The sequence below is a fragment of the Hypanus sabinus genome, chromosome 7 (assembly GCF_030144855.1).
Source record: "Hypanus sabinus isolate sHypSab1 chromosome 7, sHypSab1.hap1, whole genome shotgun sequence".
In the NCBI taxonomy this organism is placed as follows: domain Eukaryota; kingdom Metazoa; phylum Chordata; class Chondrichthyes; order Myliobatiformes; family Dasyatidae; genus Hypanus; species Hypanus sabinus.
Genome location: NC_082712.1, coordinates 84,294,133 through 84,308,804, shown reverse-complemented (window position 1 = coordinate 84,308,804; position 14,672 = coordinate 84,294,133). Strand labels below are relative to the sequence as shown.

Sequence of the window (14,672 nt, the reverse complement as noted above, 5' to 3'; positions counted from 1 at the left end):
TTTTGTTTTTAATGGGTTCCATTGGGTTTCTTTGTTTCATGGAATCCCAAGGTTGTATAAATTATATATCCTTTGATACTACATGTACTTTGACCTTTGAACTTTGAACCTGTGTTCAGTGAAGGGAAGATCCATTGCTTTGGTGGTGGACATAAAAGACAGAATGGGGAAGCCGTTACCTTTAATTGGGCCTTCATTCTCTAACCACACAGGTAAGATCTGAGAAGGAATTTCTTCAGCCAGAATGGTGAATCTGTTCAAATTCAGGTGAATAAAGTGGCTGTGGAGGCCCAGTCTTTATAAATATTTCAGGCAGAGGATGATAGATTCTTGATGGGTCAGGGCATGAAAGGATACAGGGAGAAGGCAGGAGACTGGGGCTGAAATGATGAGATGGCGGAGCAGACTCGATGGGACAAATGGCCTAATTCTACTCCTCTATGTTATGGTCTAAGATAATGTTCCCTGGGGCCAACCACAGAAGGCCCGCAGGTGCCACCCACATCCTGTTAGCAATGTATTGGTAGATATGAGAGGATGTCCTTCTTGGATACCTACCCAGGGTCATCATCTCCTGCCGCTTTCCAACTGTTGCCGAAGTGGGTGACATTATTCGCCAGCTTCCCGTCGGGCATCAGGAGCTCATCTGTTACATTGTGGTTGTAGTTACCACACATTCCGCACACCTGGAAGGTCAACAGAGAAACTGTAGCATAGCTGTTAGCACAACGCTTCACAGTACAGGGGACACCCTGTACCACAACTGTCTGTAAGGAGTTTGTACGTTCAACCCATGACCATGTGGGCTTCCTCCAGGTGCTCTGGTTTCCACTCACAGTGCAAAAGCATACCAGTTAGTAGGTTAACTGGTCATTGTAAATGTCCCGTGATTAGGCTAGAGTTAAATTGGGGGCTGCTGGGCAGCGCAGCTTGAAGGGCCAGAGGGCCTATTCTGTGCTGTATCTGAATAAATAAATAACAAGTTCACCTCATGCCCCAGACTCTCAAATGCAGTGACAAAGGAGAAAGACCTTTGACCAATTACGTTCATGCTGGCTGATGAAGAGCTATCACTACCAAACCCACTTCCTAAGGTTCTGTCCACTATCAGCACATTCCATCCCTTCAGATATTTAACAGGGTTTTTGCCTCATTCATACTTCCCAGCAGTGAGTTCTAGGTCTGTATGATCCTTTTCTTTTACCCGACCCCTGTCAGCAGTGAGTTCCAGGCCTGTACAACCCTTTTCCTGTATCAATTACCTTAAATCCAAGCTCCTGGCTATTGCTCTCCTTGCTAAGAAAACTGGGCTCTTCCTGTTCCTTCTCTTGTGACTCTGTACAGCTCGGTTAAACCTCACCCCATCTCCTCTGATCCCAGCCGGTCTCGCCTCACAATTAAATTTCAACCCTGGCAATGTCCCTGGAAGCTCCCCTTTCTAGTGTCACCACATCCTCCAGAGTGCAGGATTAATGTTACCCCTTCTATTGGTCACTGGCTTTGCTCAAAATAAACCTGAGATATTCCACTGTACAAAGAACATAGAATATAGAATACAGTACATTACAGGCCCTTCGGCCCCTGACATTGGGCTGGCCCTTTAATCCACTCCAAGATTAATCTAACCCTTCCCTTTCATATAGAACTCCAGTTCTCATTCATCCACAAGCCTACCTCAAATCTCCCTCAAAATACCTGCCTCTACCACCATCCCTGGCAGCATGTTCCATGCAGCCACCCACCATGTTGTATAAAAAAACATACCTCTGACATTCCCCCTCCTTTTTAATTCCTCTAAACACCTTCAAGTTACACCCTCTTATATTAGCCATTGACACCCAGAGAAAAAGGTGCTGTACTGAGACATACGAACCCCACCAAAATTTTCTGCACCTTATTCCTGAACAGTCACTCAGTCCATCCATTTTTTCTCATCCTCCTCTCCTCTCACTCTCTTCTCCTTTCTATCCACAGGATAGACCTTATTCATGTGACGTAAGTGATCAATCTACACCATTAAGGTGCTGGTGAGGGCTCACTTGAAATATTGTGAGCAGCTTTGGGCCCTTTATTTAAGAAAGCATGTGCCAACATTGGATGGAGTTCAAAGGAGTTTCAGGAAAATAATTCCGGGATTGAAAGGCTTGTCATATGAGCAGTGTTTAATAGTTCTAGGCCTGTCTCATTGGAATTCAGAAGAATGGGGTGGGCAGCCTGGGGAATCTCAATGAAACCTTTTGAATGTTGAAAGGCCTCGATAGAATTGATGTGGCGAGGATGCTTCCTATGGTGGGGGAGTCTAAGACTAGAGGACAAAACCTCAGAATAGAGGGACGTCCATTGAGAATGGAGATGAGGAAGAATTTCTTCAGCCAGAGAATGGTGAATATGAGGAATTTGTTGCCACAGATGGCCGTGGCGGTCCATCATTGGGTGTATTTCAGGCAGAGGCTGGTAGATTCTTGATTGGGCAGGGCATGAAAGGATATGGGGAGAAGGCAGGAGACTGGGGCTGAGACGGAAAATGGATCAGCCATGATGAAATGGAGGAACAGACTCAATGGGCCAAGTGGCCTAATTCTGCTCCGATGTCTTATTATCTAATGGTCTTACCAGAGTAGCTTTGTGATCCTTCCACTCTCCTACTAGCTTTGAGAAAGCTTTCTACAGATTATTAGCTTCCTCCGATGCCCTTTCAAAAGTTAAAACTTTGGAAAGGACGTGCTGGTTTTGAATAGGATAGATGGTTCCAGGGAAAAGCATATTTGTTTGAGAAGGCTGAAAAAGCAGGAAGTCTTCTCCACAGGGTGAAGGAAATTTTAATGGAGCTGTTCAAAATCATGAAAAATTTCTTAAAATTAGCTTATTTCTAACAGAGAAGTGGTAAATAAAAACTGTTCAACCAAAGAACCAGATGAAAAATCTTTCTATTCAGCAGGAAGTTAAAAATATATAAGGATAGAGCTCCTCGAGCAGAGGCAGCAATAAGCAGTGTTCCTAAAGACAGATGGTGGGGTGGAGGTACGTCTCCACCAAAGGAGGTAAAAGGCACTTACTCCTTCCCTCCACTAGCCTGCAGATCACCCTTGGACAAGGTGTAGCACCTGCTTAGCACCACCCCCCCCACCCCAATCAGGGTCACGTGAAGTCAAGAGAGCAGATGGTGGATGGTCATATGAGCAGCTGGTGTATATCACAAGTCCTGGTTATGCAACCACTGACTCCAGGCAGACAATCCCTGAAGAGTATTGATATTGGCTGGGATCACCTGTCTTGTAAAGACACTGTCCAGAAGAAGGCAATGGCAAACCACTTCTGTAGAGAAATTTGCCAAGAACAATTATGGTCATGACAAGACCATGATCATCTACATCATCTGACGTGGCACATAATGATGATGATAAGACAGATAAGTATGGCAGCATTGTCTGAAGGTTGTTACTAAGCTCTATGTTACCAGGCAGCCTGTGGTGTTTGCACTCTCACCTTTCCAAAGTAGGTGCTGGGAACCTTGATCTCCAAATGGTGATTTCCATCAAACTTCACCACCAGGCCAAAGTCAGTCTCCACTAGAGAGTAAATGCCGCTGCTTGTAATGGAGGTGCCTTTGATCTGATCAAACAATGGGGCTCGAACCCTCATCCCATCCACCTACAGAATATAAACAGAAATCTGTGAAGTCATTGCCATCAGAAATCTAACCTTGTACAGAACATTTAAGATTCTAAAATGCTTTTTGATGACATACTGAGATGTTATCAAATCCGTTTCAACTACAAAGTTCGAAGTTCAAAGACATATTAGGTCAAATGGTCAAAGATCAATACGTTTTAAGAAGAACTAGTTGGTACATAGATAGAAAGAGAGAGATGGAAAGGCAGGGGGTGTTATAGGTGTCGGAGAGTTCCAGAGTTTATGGCACAGGGAACAGAAGGCAGAGGAGTCAAGAAAATCAGGGATGTGTAAGAGGCCAGAAATGGAGGAGCCCTCGCAACCATCGAGCACATCTACATAAAATGCTGTTGCAGTAAAGCAGCATCCATCATCAGGGACCCCCACCACCCAGGACATACTCTCTTCTTGCTGCTGCCATCAGGAAGAAGGTACAGGAGCTTCAGGACTCATACCACCAGTTTAGGAATCCCTCAGCTACCAGGCTCTTGACCCAAAGGGGATAACTTCACTCAACTTCACTTATCCCATCATTGAAATGTTCCCACAACCAATGGACTCACTTTATATGACTCTTTAACTCATATTCTTGATATTTATTGCTTATTTATTATTATTATTATTTTTGTATTTGCACAGTTTGCTGTCTTCTGCACTCTGGTTGAACATTCAAGTCAGGCAGTCTTTCATTGATTGTGTTATGGTTATTATTCTATAGTTTTGTTGACTATGCCCACAGGAAAATGAATCTCAGGGTTGTATATGGTGGCATATATGTGCTTTGATAATAAGATTAACTTTGAACTTTGATCTTGTAGGAATAGAGGACTTTAGACATAGGTGAAGAGGTTATGACATCACCAGACTGGCAGCCAGTGGACGAATCCTGGGGCAGAAAAGTCTTTGAATGAACTAAAGTTTAGGAATGGTGAAGTGGTGACCAAGAGATCTTATGGGTGGGAATCAAGATCTAGAGTGGTTCACAATTTAGGAAGAGGAGAGAGGAATCCAGGGAACCTGGGATTTGGTCACTACTTTTTCTTTCTCTTTTTGCACTACATATTTAATTTAACTTTAAAAAATGTATATACTACTTACTGTAAAATAGTTTTTATTGTTATGTATTGCAATGTGCTGCTGCCACATAACTAATTTCAAGACGTATGCTGGTGATTTTAAACCTGATTGTGATTCTAGTGGCTCTCCCTCAGGGGATTTGGTAGTCCTCATGGAGGACTCCTGCCACTGCCTGTAAGGAGTCTGTACGTTCTCCCCATGGCTGTGCGGGTTTCCTCTGGGTGCTCCAGTTTCCTCCCACAGCCCAAAGATGTACCATTTGGTAGGTTAATAGTCATTGTAGGTTGTCCCATGATTAGGCTAGGGATTGCTGGATGGCCTATTTCAAAGAGCAGGAAGGGCCTATTCCGTGCTATATCTCAATAAGTAATTCACAGGTTGAGTTGGTGGTGAGGAAGGCGAATTTGATGTTAGCACTCATGCAAGAGGACTAGAATTTAAAAGCAAGGAGATAATGTTGAGACTTTATAAATGGCTAGATAGAGCGGATGTGAAGAGGATGTTTCTGTTAGTGGGAGAGTCTAGGACCAGAGGAAACAGCCTCAGAATAGAGGAACATCCATTTAGAACAGATATGAGGAGGGATTTCTTCAGGTAGAGAGTGATGAATCTGTGGAATTTGCTGTCACAGGTAGCTGTGGAAGCCAAGTCATTGGGTATATTTAAGGCAGAGGGTAATAGATTCTTGATTAGTTAGGGTGTGAAAGGTTATGAGGAGAATGGGGTTGAGAAGGAAATGGATCAGCCATGATGAAATGGTGAAGCAGACTCGATGGGCTGAATGGCCAAATTCTGTTCCTATGTCTTATGGTCTTGCGATTATCTCTACTCACCAGGATCCTCCTACTCTTTTTCAGACTGATGCGGTGACCATAGATGTCAATATGAATCTCGCGGAGGTAGGAAACCTGAGGTAGGCCTCGCTCCTCATTCTTGGCACTGATGGTGAAAGAAGTCACCTTGGTGGTGTCGCAGACACTGACCAGCGTGTAGGTGCAGGTCCCCATGAAGCTGTGCATGGCGTTGTCAAATGTGTAATAGTGTGGGTCCCCAGCAACGTGGCACGAGGCAGAGCCTGTTGGAAGATACATTAGGGTCACTATACACTGGTACATGACCAATGAGATCAAAGTGGACTTTTATCTAATGAGGGTGCACAACAAACTTTCTATTGGATGGTTTGTTCAGTGTCCCTCAATGTGTCAGCTGAGCTCCCAACTCTCCTATCCATACTTACCCACTGCCACAACTTCATCTCCAAAGATTGCTTGTGGTTGGCCAAGCCCTGCTGCAAATCTAATACCAGTCCTTAGAAATGCTTTGACAACCATTAAGCCACACCTTCAATCTTAACAGCTGACAAATGGCTTAAAATGGTGTGTTGGTGTCTTTGACATTCATTAATATGGAAAAAAAATGTTTGCATCTTACTAAAATGTAAGATTTAGTCCTGAAGAAGGGTCTCGGCTCAAAACATCTACAATCTATTCATTTCTATGGAATCTGCCTGACGTGCTGAGTTCCTTCAGCATTTTGCACGTGTTGCTCTGGATTTCCAGTATCTGCATACTTTCTCATGTTTATAAAATGTAGTCATGTTACTAAAAACAAATAAAAATTAAAACACAAAAGCTTCTAATATATTTGCCTCTACCTCCACACCAAGCAGTGCATTCCAGGTATCCACCACTCTCTGAGTAAAAAACTTACCCCTTACATCCCCCTTGAACCTACCCCCTCTCATCTTCAATGCATCCCCTCTGGTATTAGACATTTCTACCCTGGGAAACAGATACTCCCTGTCCACTCTATCGATGTCTCTCATAATCTTGTAAACCTCTATCAGATCTCCCCTCAGCCTCCGCTGCTCCAGAGAAAACAACCCAAGTTTGTCCAGCCTCTTATTCCCTCTAACCCAGGTAGCATCCTTGCAAACCTCTTCTGCACTCTCTCCAAAGCCTCAACATCCTTCCTATAGTGGGGTGACCAGAAGTGTATGCAATATAGTTTAAGTCCACTTAAGTACGTTTAATATCGCTAGTTTTAATTTTATAAACTTCATCGCTTCAAGATTGTATGCTTTGTTACTTACTAATAAAGGATTGAATACATTTCTTTGACGTTTTAAACGTTATTACTGGATTGGATCAAAGAGCACGTCATACAGTATAACTCCCTATGTCTGGTCTCTAACAGCGGCTTTGGTTTTTTAGAGTCACCACTGCACTGACTTTAACCTCTAAGAAATCCGGGGGGGACACCATCTACAGACAGTCTTCTAAGTCACGCACCATGCTACCTTGGAAATAAACTGATGTTCTTCCATTGTTAGATCTAAGTCCACTTTTGTCCCATCCATCACTGTGGAAGTACTTCAAGAGATGAAATGCGGCATTCAGGAAATCTTCGCCACCAATCTTCTTTGCCAATGAAGGCAAATCATTGTGAGCAATAAGTATTACCCTTGGCAGAGATGATCACATCCTGAAGAATGAATTTAAATGGTAGCCCTTGTCCAGTATCGCTGGACGTGTCACTCTGTTATTAAGCTATTGTGGCCTCCTCAACAATCAAAGTAAGGTGTTGACCCTGACCTGTGGTTTGACATCCCAGGACTCCATCCAGCACTCCACAACTGTCTAAGGGGCCACACTCCCACTGCTTGCAGGTGATGTTGCCAGGGCTGGAGCAGGTGCAGCGCTCTGTGCAGTTCCTGTTTGTGATCCAGTTCTCTCCCAGCTGAACAAGACAAAATCAGAAAGAAACTATTCAAATCCATTCACTTTCTTATTTATCTTACCAGTCTTCTTTTGTAATAACACCAGTCCTTAATCTCTCTGGTGTTTCGTTTCAGTGGACATGCATACACTTTTTTGCATTCACCTTTGGGGTGTAACAACTCTAAATCTGGCACTATCCAAATATTTAAAGGTAGAGTCATTGACAATACCAGCAATTTACAAATGTTTGATTTATGAAGCTCTTTTCTCTATTACACATACTGTAACATGCCCTCTCCTTGCATAAATGCACATGTATGGAACTCTCCATAATTCATTTTCCTAGCCTATTCAATTTAGTGAAACTTCACCAAATGAAACATATTCCAGGAATTCATCCCTTTTGTAAATTGAGTTACTCATTTTGAGAGGACTAGATCACTAGAATATAAACGCAAGGATGTAATGTTGAGGCTTTATAAAGCTGTGGTGAGGCCTCATCTGGAGTAGTGTGAGCAGTTGTGTGCTCCCTGTCTTAGAAAGAATGTGCTGAAACTGGAGAGGGTTCAAAGGAGGTTCACAAAAATGATTCCAGGATTGAAAAACTTGTCATATGAGCAGCGTTTGATGGCTATGGGCTTGTACTCACTGGAATTCAGAAGAATGAGGGCTGACCTCATTGGTATCAATCGAATGTTGAAAGGCCTCAGTAGAGTGGATGTGGAGAGGATATTTCCTATGGTGGGGGGAGTCTAAGGCCAGAGGACACAGACACAGAACAGAGGGGTGTCCATTTAGAACAGAGATGAGGAGGAATTTCTTTAGCCATAGAGTGGTGAATCTGGGGAATTCGTTGCCACATGTGGCTGTGGAGGCCAAGTCATTGGGTACATTTAAGGCAGAGATTGATAGATTCTTGATTAGTGAGGGATATGGGGAAAAGGCAGGAGATTGAGGCTGAGAGGGAAAATGGTGGAGCAGACTCGATGGGCCAAATGGACTAATTCTGCTCCTACATCTTATGATCTTATTGGTGTACTCAGATATTAATGCAGAGGTTTGGATCAATGATCTGTAGATGCAATCCTCCATAGGAATTCATATTCAGTTAATTAATTAAATGAATCTGACTGATAATTTTAAGTAGCATTGACCATGGAACTTCCAGATCAAACTACTGAAGCTTATTTGATTATCTTAGAAGGAAAGGAAATCTGTGATTCTTCTAGGAAACGTGGAGGAGATTTGACCCAAAAGTCAAGCAATGGAGACAATCTTGCATTGAGCAATAACTTTAACAGTCAGTGGCAAAATAACAAGCTGTGAAAGGCCACTGAACAAGAGAGAACAAATACTAAACACAACAGGCAACAAGGTCTCTGAAGGCTAGGAACAAATGGTTGAGACTGGCTGGTTTGCATGAGTGAACAAGGACTGTGGATGAGAGGGGGTGTCAATAGGCTGCAGGTGATGAATTAGGAATGAGAGGCATGTGATCCCTGAGAAGCTGGTGACTGGGAGATGCCTACTTATGCAGGCTTGACAGATTCATCCCTGTGACATGTGACTCTATGTCCACAACAATGTGGTTGGGAGGTGGAGTTCGATCTGAAAAAGCTTTGTGATTCTTGAAGGTTAAACGTGAAGGCAAAATGCAGGGTTAATGGCAGGATTCAGCACTGAGCAGGAACAGAGGGATCTCACGCCCAGATAGATAGATCTCTCAAAGTTGCCACGGAAGTTAATAGGGTTGTTAAGACATTTGTGTGATGCCCTTCAGTAAACTCAAAGTCAGACCCGCATTTCAGACTTGAGTGTCCTCCTATGAATTCGTTTAATGTTTGGAAGTTACAAAACATAACACAGATAGATTAGGGACATTTAAGAAACTCTTGGACAGGCACGTGGATGAAAGAAAAATGAAGAGCTATGTGGGAAGGAATGTTTAGATTAGATCACAGAGTAGGTGAAAGGGTGAGCACAACATCATGGGCTGAACGACCTGTAATGTTCTATGTTTTGTGACTCTTAACTACTGTGTGAAATGGTCATTTCTACCAAACTGCCAAATGGGATTTGTTTAGGTGGGAATCTTGGTCAGCATAGACCAGTTGGGCTAAAGGGCCTGTTTCTGTCCTTTCTGACTCTGTGCCATGAAAGTGTCCAGGGGCAGTTGGGAGAAACAATATCCTGGCCTTGCCAATGAAACACAAAGCATGTCTATTCAGAAATCATAAACACAAGAGGTTCCACAGATGCTGGAAATCCAGAGTAACACACACAAAATGCCGGAGGAACTCAGCAGGTCGGGCAGCATCTATGGAAATGAATAAGCAGTTGACATTTCAGGTCAAAACCCTTCATCAGGACTGGTAAGGAAGGGGGAAGACACCAGAATAAAAGGTGGGGGTAGGGGAAAGAGGATAGCTGGGAGGTGATAGGTGAAGTCAGGTGGGTGGGAAAGGTCAAGGGCTGGAGGGGAAAGAATCTGATAGGAGATGAGAGTGGATCATAAGGGGGAAAGGGGAGGGAAAATTTTTTTAACTGGAAGGAGAAATTGATATTCATGCCTTCAGGTTGGAGGCTACCCAGACAGAATATAAAGTGTTGCACCTCCACACTGAGGGTGGCTTCATCGTGGCACAAGAGGAGGCCAAGGGAATCGGAATTAAAATGTTTGGCCAAATTTGCCAATATTATGAGTATCTGTATCAAATGACATCATAGCAATAATTTGGCCCTAGAATTTGCTCAATTATTCATTAAAATCAATTCAGATCTCTCCATGAAATCTACCATCTTCTTGATTCCCATATCCTTCAATTCCCCAAAATCACAGCCATGAATATACCCAGCCTCTGCAGCAGAGAACTTCAAGATGTACTGCCCTTGGTGAAGAGATTTTACTAAGTTCAGTCTCGAATGGCTCTCCCTTTTGTCTTCAGATGATGTTTCCCTATGTAGGGTCTCTAGCCAGAAAAAACAGCAAATGCCCTATCAATGCCTAAAGATGGGAGTATGGCTTTTCACTTTGATCTGAAGGAGAGTGAGGTGATTTGCTAGAGATGTACAAATTGACGAGGCAGAGACAGAGTGGGCAGCCAGAGACATTTTCTCAGGGTGGAAATGGTTAATACGAGGGGGCATAATTTTAAGGTGATTGGAAGAAAGTATAGAGGGGATGTCAGAGATTTGTTTTTATTGCACGGAGAGAGGCGGATGTGTGGAACACCCTGCTAGGGGGTGGTGGTAGAGGCAGATACATTAGGGGCATTTAAAAACTCTTAGATAGGCACATGGATGATAGGAAAGGGAGGGTTGTGTAGGAGGGAAGAGTTAGATTGATCTTAGAGCAGGTTAAAAGGTCTGTACAACATAGTGGGCTGAAGGGCCTGAACTGTGCTGTAATGTTCCATGTTGCACTTCACTGTTTTAAAGTAGCAAAAACAGACCTCTCCTAAACATCTGGACAAACTGTGTTGTATTTTCTTAATTAAGCATGAATAGCTGAAGCATGTGGCCTTGCACACAAGTACAGCAAGATTTCCTTGTATCCTGGTAATAAAGACAAATATATCTATTGCTTATTCTAAGAGCATCCGGCTGCTCTGGGCTCTGTGTCTGAGGGCCCCATGATGTTTTCTCAGCTCTGCGCTGAACTGAAGCTGAGGCTGAGGCTGCGGCCTGCACTGTCTCTGAGAGCTCCGTGATGTTTACTCGGCTCTGCGCTGAACTGAGGCTGAGGCTGCGGCCTGCACTGTCTCTGAGAGCTCCGTGATGTTTACTCGGCTCTGCGCCGAACTGAGGCTGAGGCTGCGGCCTGCACTGTCTCTGAGAGCTCAGTGATGTTTACTCGGCTCTGTGCCGAACTGAGGCTGAGGCTGCGGCCTGCACTGTCTCTGAGAGCTCCGTGATGTTTACTCGGCTCTGTGCCGAACTGAGGCTGAGGCTGCGGCCTGCACTGTCTCTGAGAGCTCCGTGATGTTTACTCGGCTCTGTGCTGAACTGAGGCTGAGGCTGCGGCCTGCACTGTCTCTGAGAGCTCCGTGATGTTTACTCGGCTCTGTGCCGAACTGAGGCTGAGGCTGCGGCCTGCACTGTCTCTGAGAGCTCCGTGATGTTTACTCGGCTCTGTGCTGAACTGAGGCTGAGGCTGCGGCCTGCACTGTCTCTGAGAGCTCCGTGATGTTTACTCGGCTCTGTGCCGAACTGAGGCTGAGGCTGCGGCCTGCACTGTCTCTGAGAGCTCCGTGATGTTTACTCGGCTCTGTGCCGAACTGAGGCTGAGGCTGCGGCCTGCACTGTCTCTGAGAGCTCCGTGATGTTTACTCGGCTCTGTGCCGAACTGAGGCTGAGGCTGCGGCCTGCACTGTCTCTGAGAGCTCCATGATGTTTACTCGGCTCTGTGCCGAACTGAGGCTGAGGCTGCGGCCTGCACTGTCTCTGAGAGCTCCGTGATGTTTACTCGGCTCTGTGCTGAACTGAGGCTGAAGCTGTCCTTGCTCCGGTTGCTCTGGACTCACTTTTGTTTTGAATGCTATTTGCTTACTTTTATTGTTTTCACATTTTGTTTTTTTCTCTCTCTCTGCATGTTGAGTGTTCAATAGCCTTTTTTACGGGTTCTTTTAAGTTTCTTTGCTTTGTGGCTGCCTATAGGGGTTGGGGGGGGGCGTGCGCAGAACCTCAAATTGTATACTGAACATGTACTTTGAACTCCTCGATGTATTGTCCCTTGCTGAAGCTTTTGCTACACCATTGTCATGTTAAACAAAGGCGTGTGGCACTTACCAAGTGGTAGTTCCTCTCTGAATCCACACAACCGCATTGGTCAAATGTGACGCACTTTTCTCCACTCAGCACGTAACCGCGGTCGCAGACACAACCCTCGACACAGGGATGGGCGCAGTCATTGGCAGATGCCAGATCAGTGCAGGATGCAGGGCAAGCACTGCTGCAGGGTTCGTAGTGACTGCCCGCCGGGCAGTTCAGAGCTGTGTGGAGAGAATGAGGAACTCAGTTCACATGAAAGAGGGGCAGAACGACTGGGCACCATCAGAGGGGGATATTGGACTGAGGACAGGGCAGAGTGGGGTGGAAAGCCCCTCCTGAGCTCAATCCTGCATTCAGATTTCAGTTGAGACATTAGTCCTCAGATGTATCTAAAGGACATCACTGCTAATAATTTGAAGGGATGGACACGTCCTCCCCAACCCACTGGCAGTGATAAACCCAGTAAATAACTTGTCATTTGAAGTCCCTGGGTGTTAGCATCTGTGAGGATCTGTCCTAGGCCCAGTTACAAAGAAGGCACAACAGCGTACATACTTCATTAGGAGTTTGAGAAGATTTGGTATGTCACCAAAGACATTTGGAAATTTCTACAGAATGGAGAGCATTCTAACTGGCTGCATCACCATCTGTTATGGGGTATGGGGGGGGGGGGTCAAAATAAGCTGCAGAGAGTTGTAAACTCAGTCAGCTCCATCATGGATACTAGCCCCTGTAGTATCCAGGACATCTTCAAGGAGCGATGCCTCAAGAAGGCGGCATCCATCATTAAGAACCCCCATCATTCAGGCCATGCCCTCTTCGCATTGTTACCATCAGGGAGGAGGTACAGGAGCCTGAAGACACACACTCAGTGATTCAGGAACAGCTTCTTCCCCTCTGCCATCAGATTACTGAATGGACATTGAACCCATGAACAGTACCTCACTACCTTTTTAATTCTGTTTTTGCACTACTTATTAACTATTTAATGTATATATAAATATATACATCATACACTTACTGTAATTCACAGTTTTTTCTGTATTATCATGTACTGTGTTGTACTGCTGCCACAAAGTTAACAAATCTTATGAAATAGCTGATAATATTAAACCTGATTCTGATTCCATAATCCTTTGCAGATTGCAGAGGAGTGTGTATGAGGTACTCACGGCAAAATGTCTTCTTTCTCCAGGTTACAGGGACACCAGCCTGGGCACAGAGGGCTGCATAAGACTGGAGGGCAAGGCAGAGGATTCCTGTGTCCCCCTCGGAGGCACACTGATCGTACACACAGCTTTCAAAGTATATCTCAGGAGGAACCTTATTGTGACACTCCTTGAATGGGCCTGTAGAAAGGAACAGGAAAACAGGAAGGTCATGGATGAGAGACACAAATGGTCACACAAATGAGAGACTTTACAAGTCTTCCCCAAAGTGGGAACTGAGGGAGTAGAACGGTGCAGTCTCTTACTCCTCTCATAAGTCCAAATGGAGGAAAATGGAATGTGAAAGAATGTGGAGCTGTTAGGGCATATTCTGGACTTAGGGTGTACAGCAAAATATTAACTTCATCAACCAATCTTTAGACCTGAATGAAGTCTGTAGATTAAATTTAAAATACAGCTCCGGTCAATAGGCTCCTACAGCTGTGAACTGCAGTTAATTGAAAAAAAAATAGACAATGCTGATTAACATTAATTTTGGGTGTCTGGAGTGTGGCTGTGAAGAAGGAGGTTTAACAGTCACATGTAATTCAGCAAGAAGATCCAACAAGTCAGTACTTGAAGAAATACAGTCAGACTGTTCATTAGGAGGCTTGATTATGAGACAAAAGCTCAGATATTTTGGCCACATCGTGAGCAGACAGGATTCCTTGGAGAAGACTCTCATGTTAGGTAAAACAGAAGGTAAAAGAAGCAGAGGATGACAGAGACTATGATGGATAGATAATATTACTCAGACAATGTATATGAGCCTTGGGGATCTTCGAGAGGCAGTTTCCAACAAGAAGGCTTGGTGTGCAGGAGTCCATGAGGCCATGAAGAGTTGGACTCATCTTAACGACTGAACAAAAAAATTCAAAGGAAATCTTTGTAGATATATTGTAAATATAGAATTGTCCTTTTACCTTTAACACATAAAATGTCATGTAATATTGAATAAAACAGGCCTCTTCCTTTGAAAGGGTCTGCTTGCTCTTGTTGAATACAAGACTACTTTTTATCTACCATTTGCAACTCTCCAGTGACTTTGTTCACATTACAACTGAGACAACACAAAAATGGTGAAAGTGGCAGAATGAGTAAGTGGGAAGGAGGAAAGGGGAAAATGTGAACATGAAATAGGAGAATGGAAGTGGGGAAAATCGGTGATTTGCTAGAGGAAAAATTGGGAATGGGAGAAGTGGGAATTAGAGGAGGAAAATACTGG

General features: G+C 44.2%; 1 protein-coding gene across 1 annotated transcript in view; it reads right to left on the bottom strand.

The window, feature by feature from the left end:
- The window catches only part of LOC132397492 (IgGFc-binding protein-like), a 238,387-nt gene that overhangs the window by 44,933 nt on the left and 178,782 nt on the right, over window positions 1–14,672 (bottom strand). Inside the window, 6 exon segments of the mRNA XM_059976322.1 lie at window positions 559–686; window positions 3,487–3,651; window positions 5,583–5,824; window positions 7,344–7,488; window positions 12,258–12,460; window positions 13,412–13,588. Of these exon segments, the coding sequence (XP_059832305.1) occupies window positions 559–686; window positions 3,487–3,651; window positions 5,583–5,824; window positions 7,344–7,488; window positions 12,258–12,460; window positions 13,412–13,588 (1,060 nt within the window).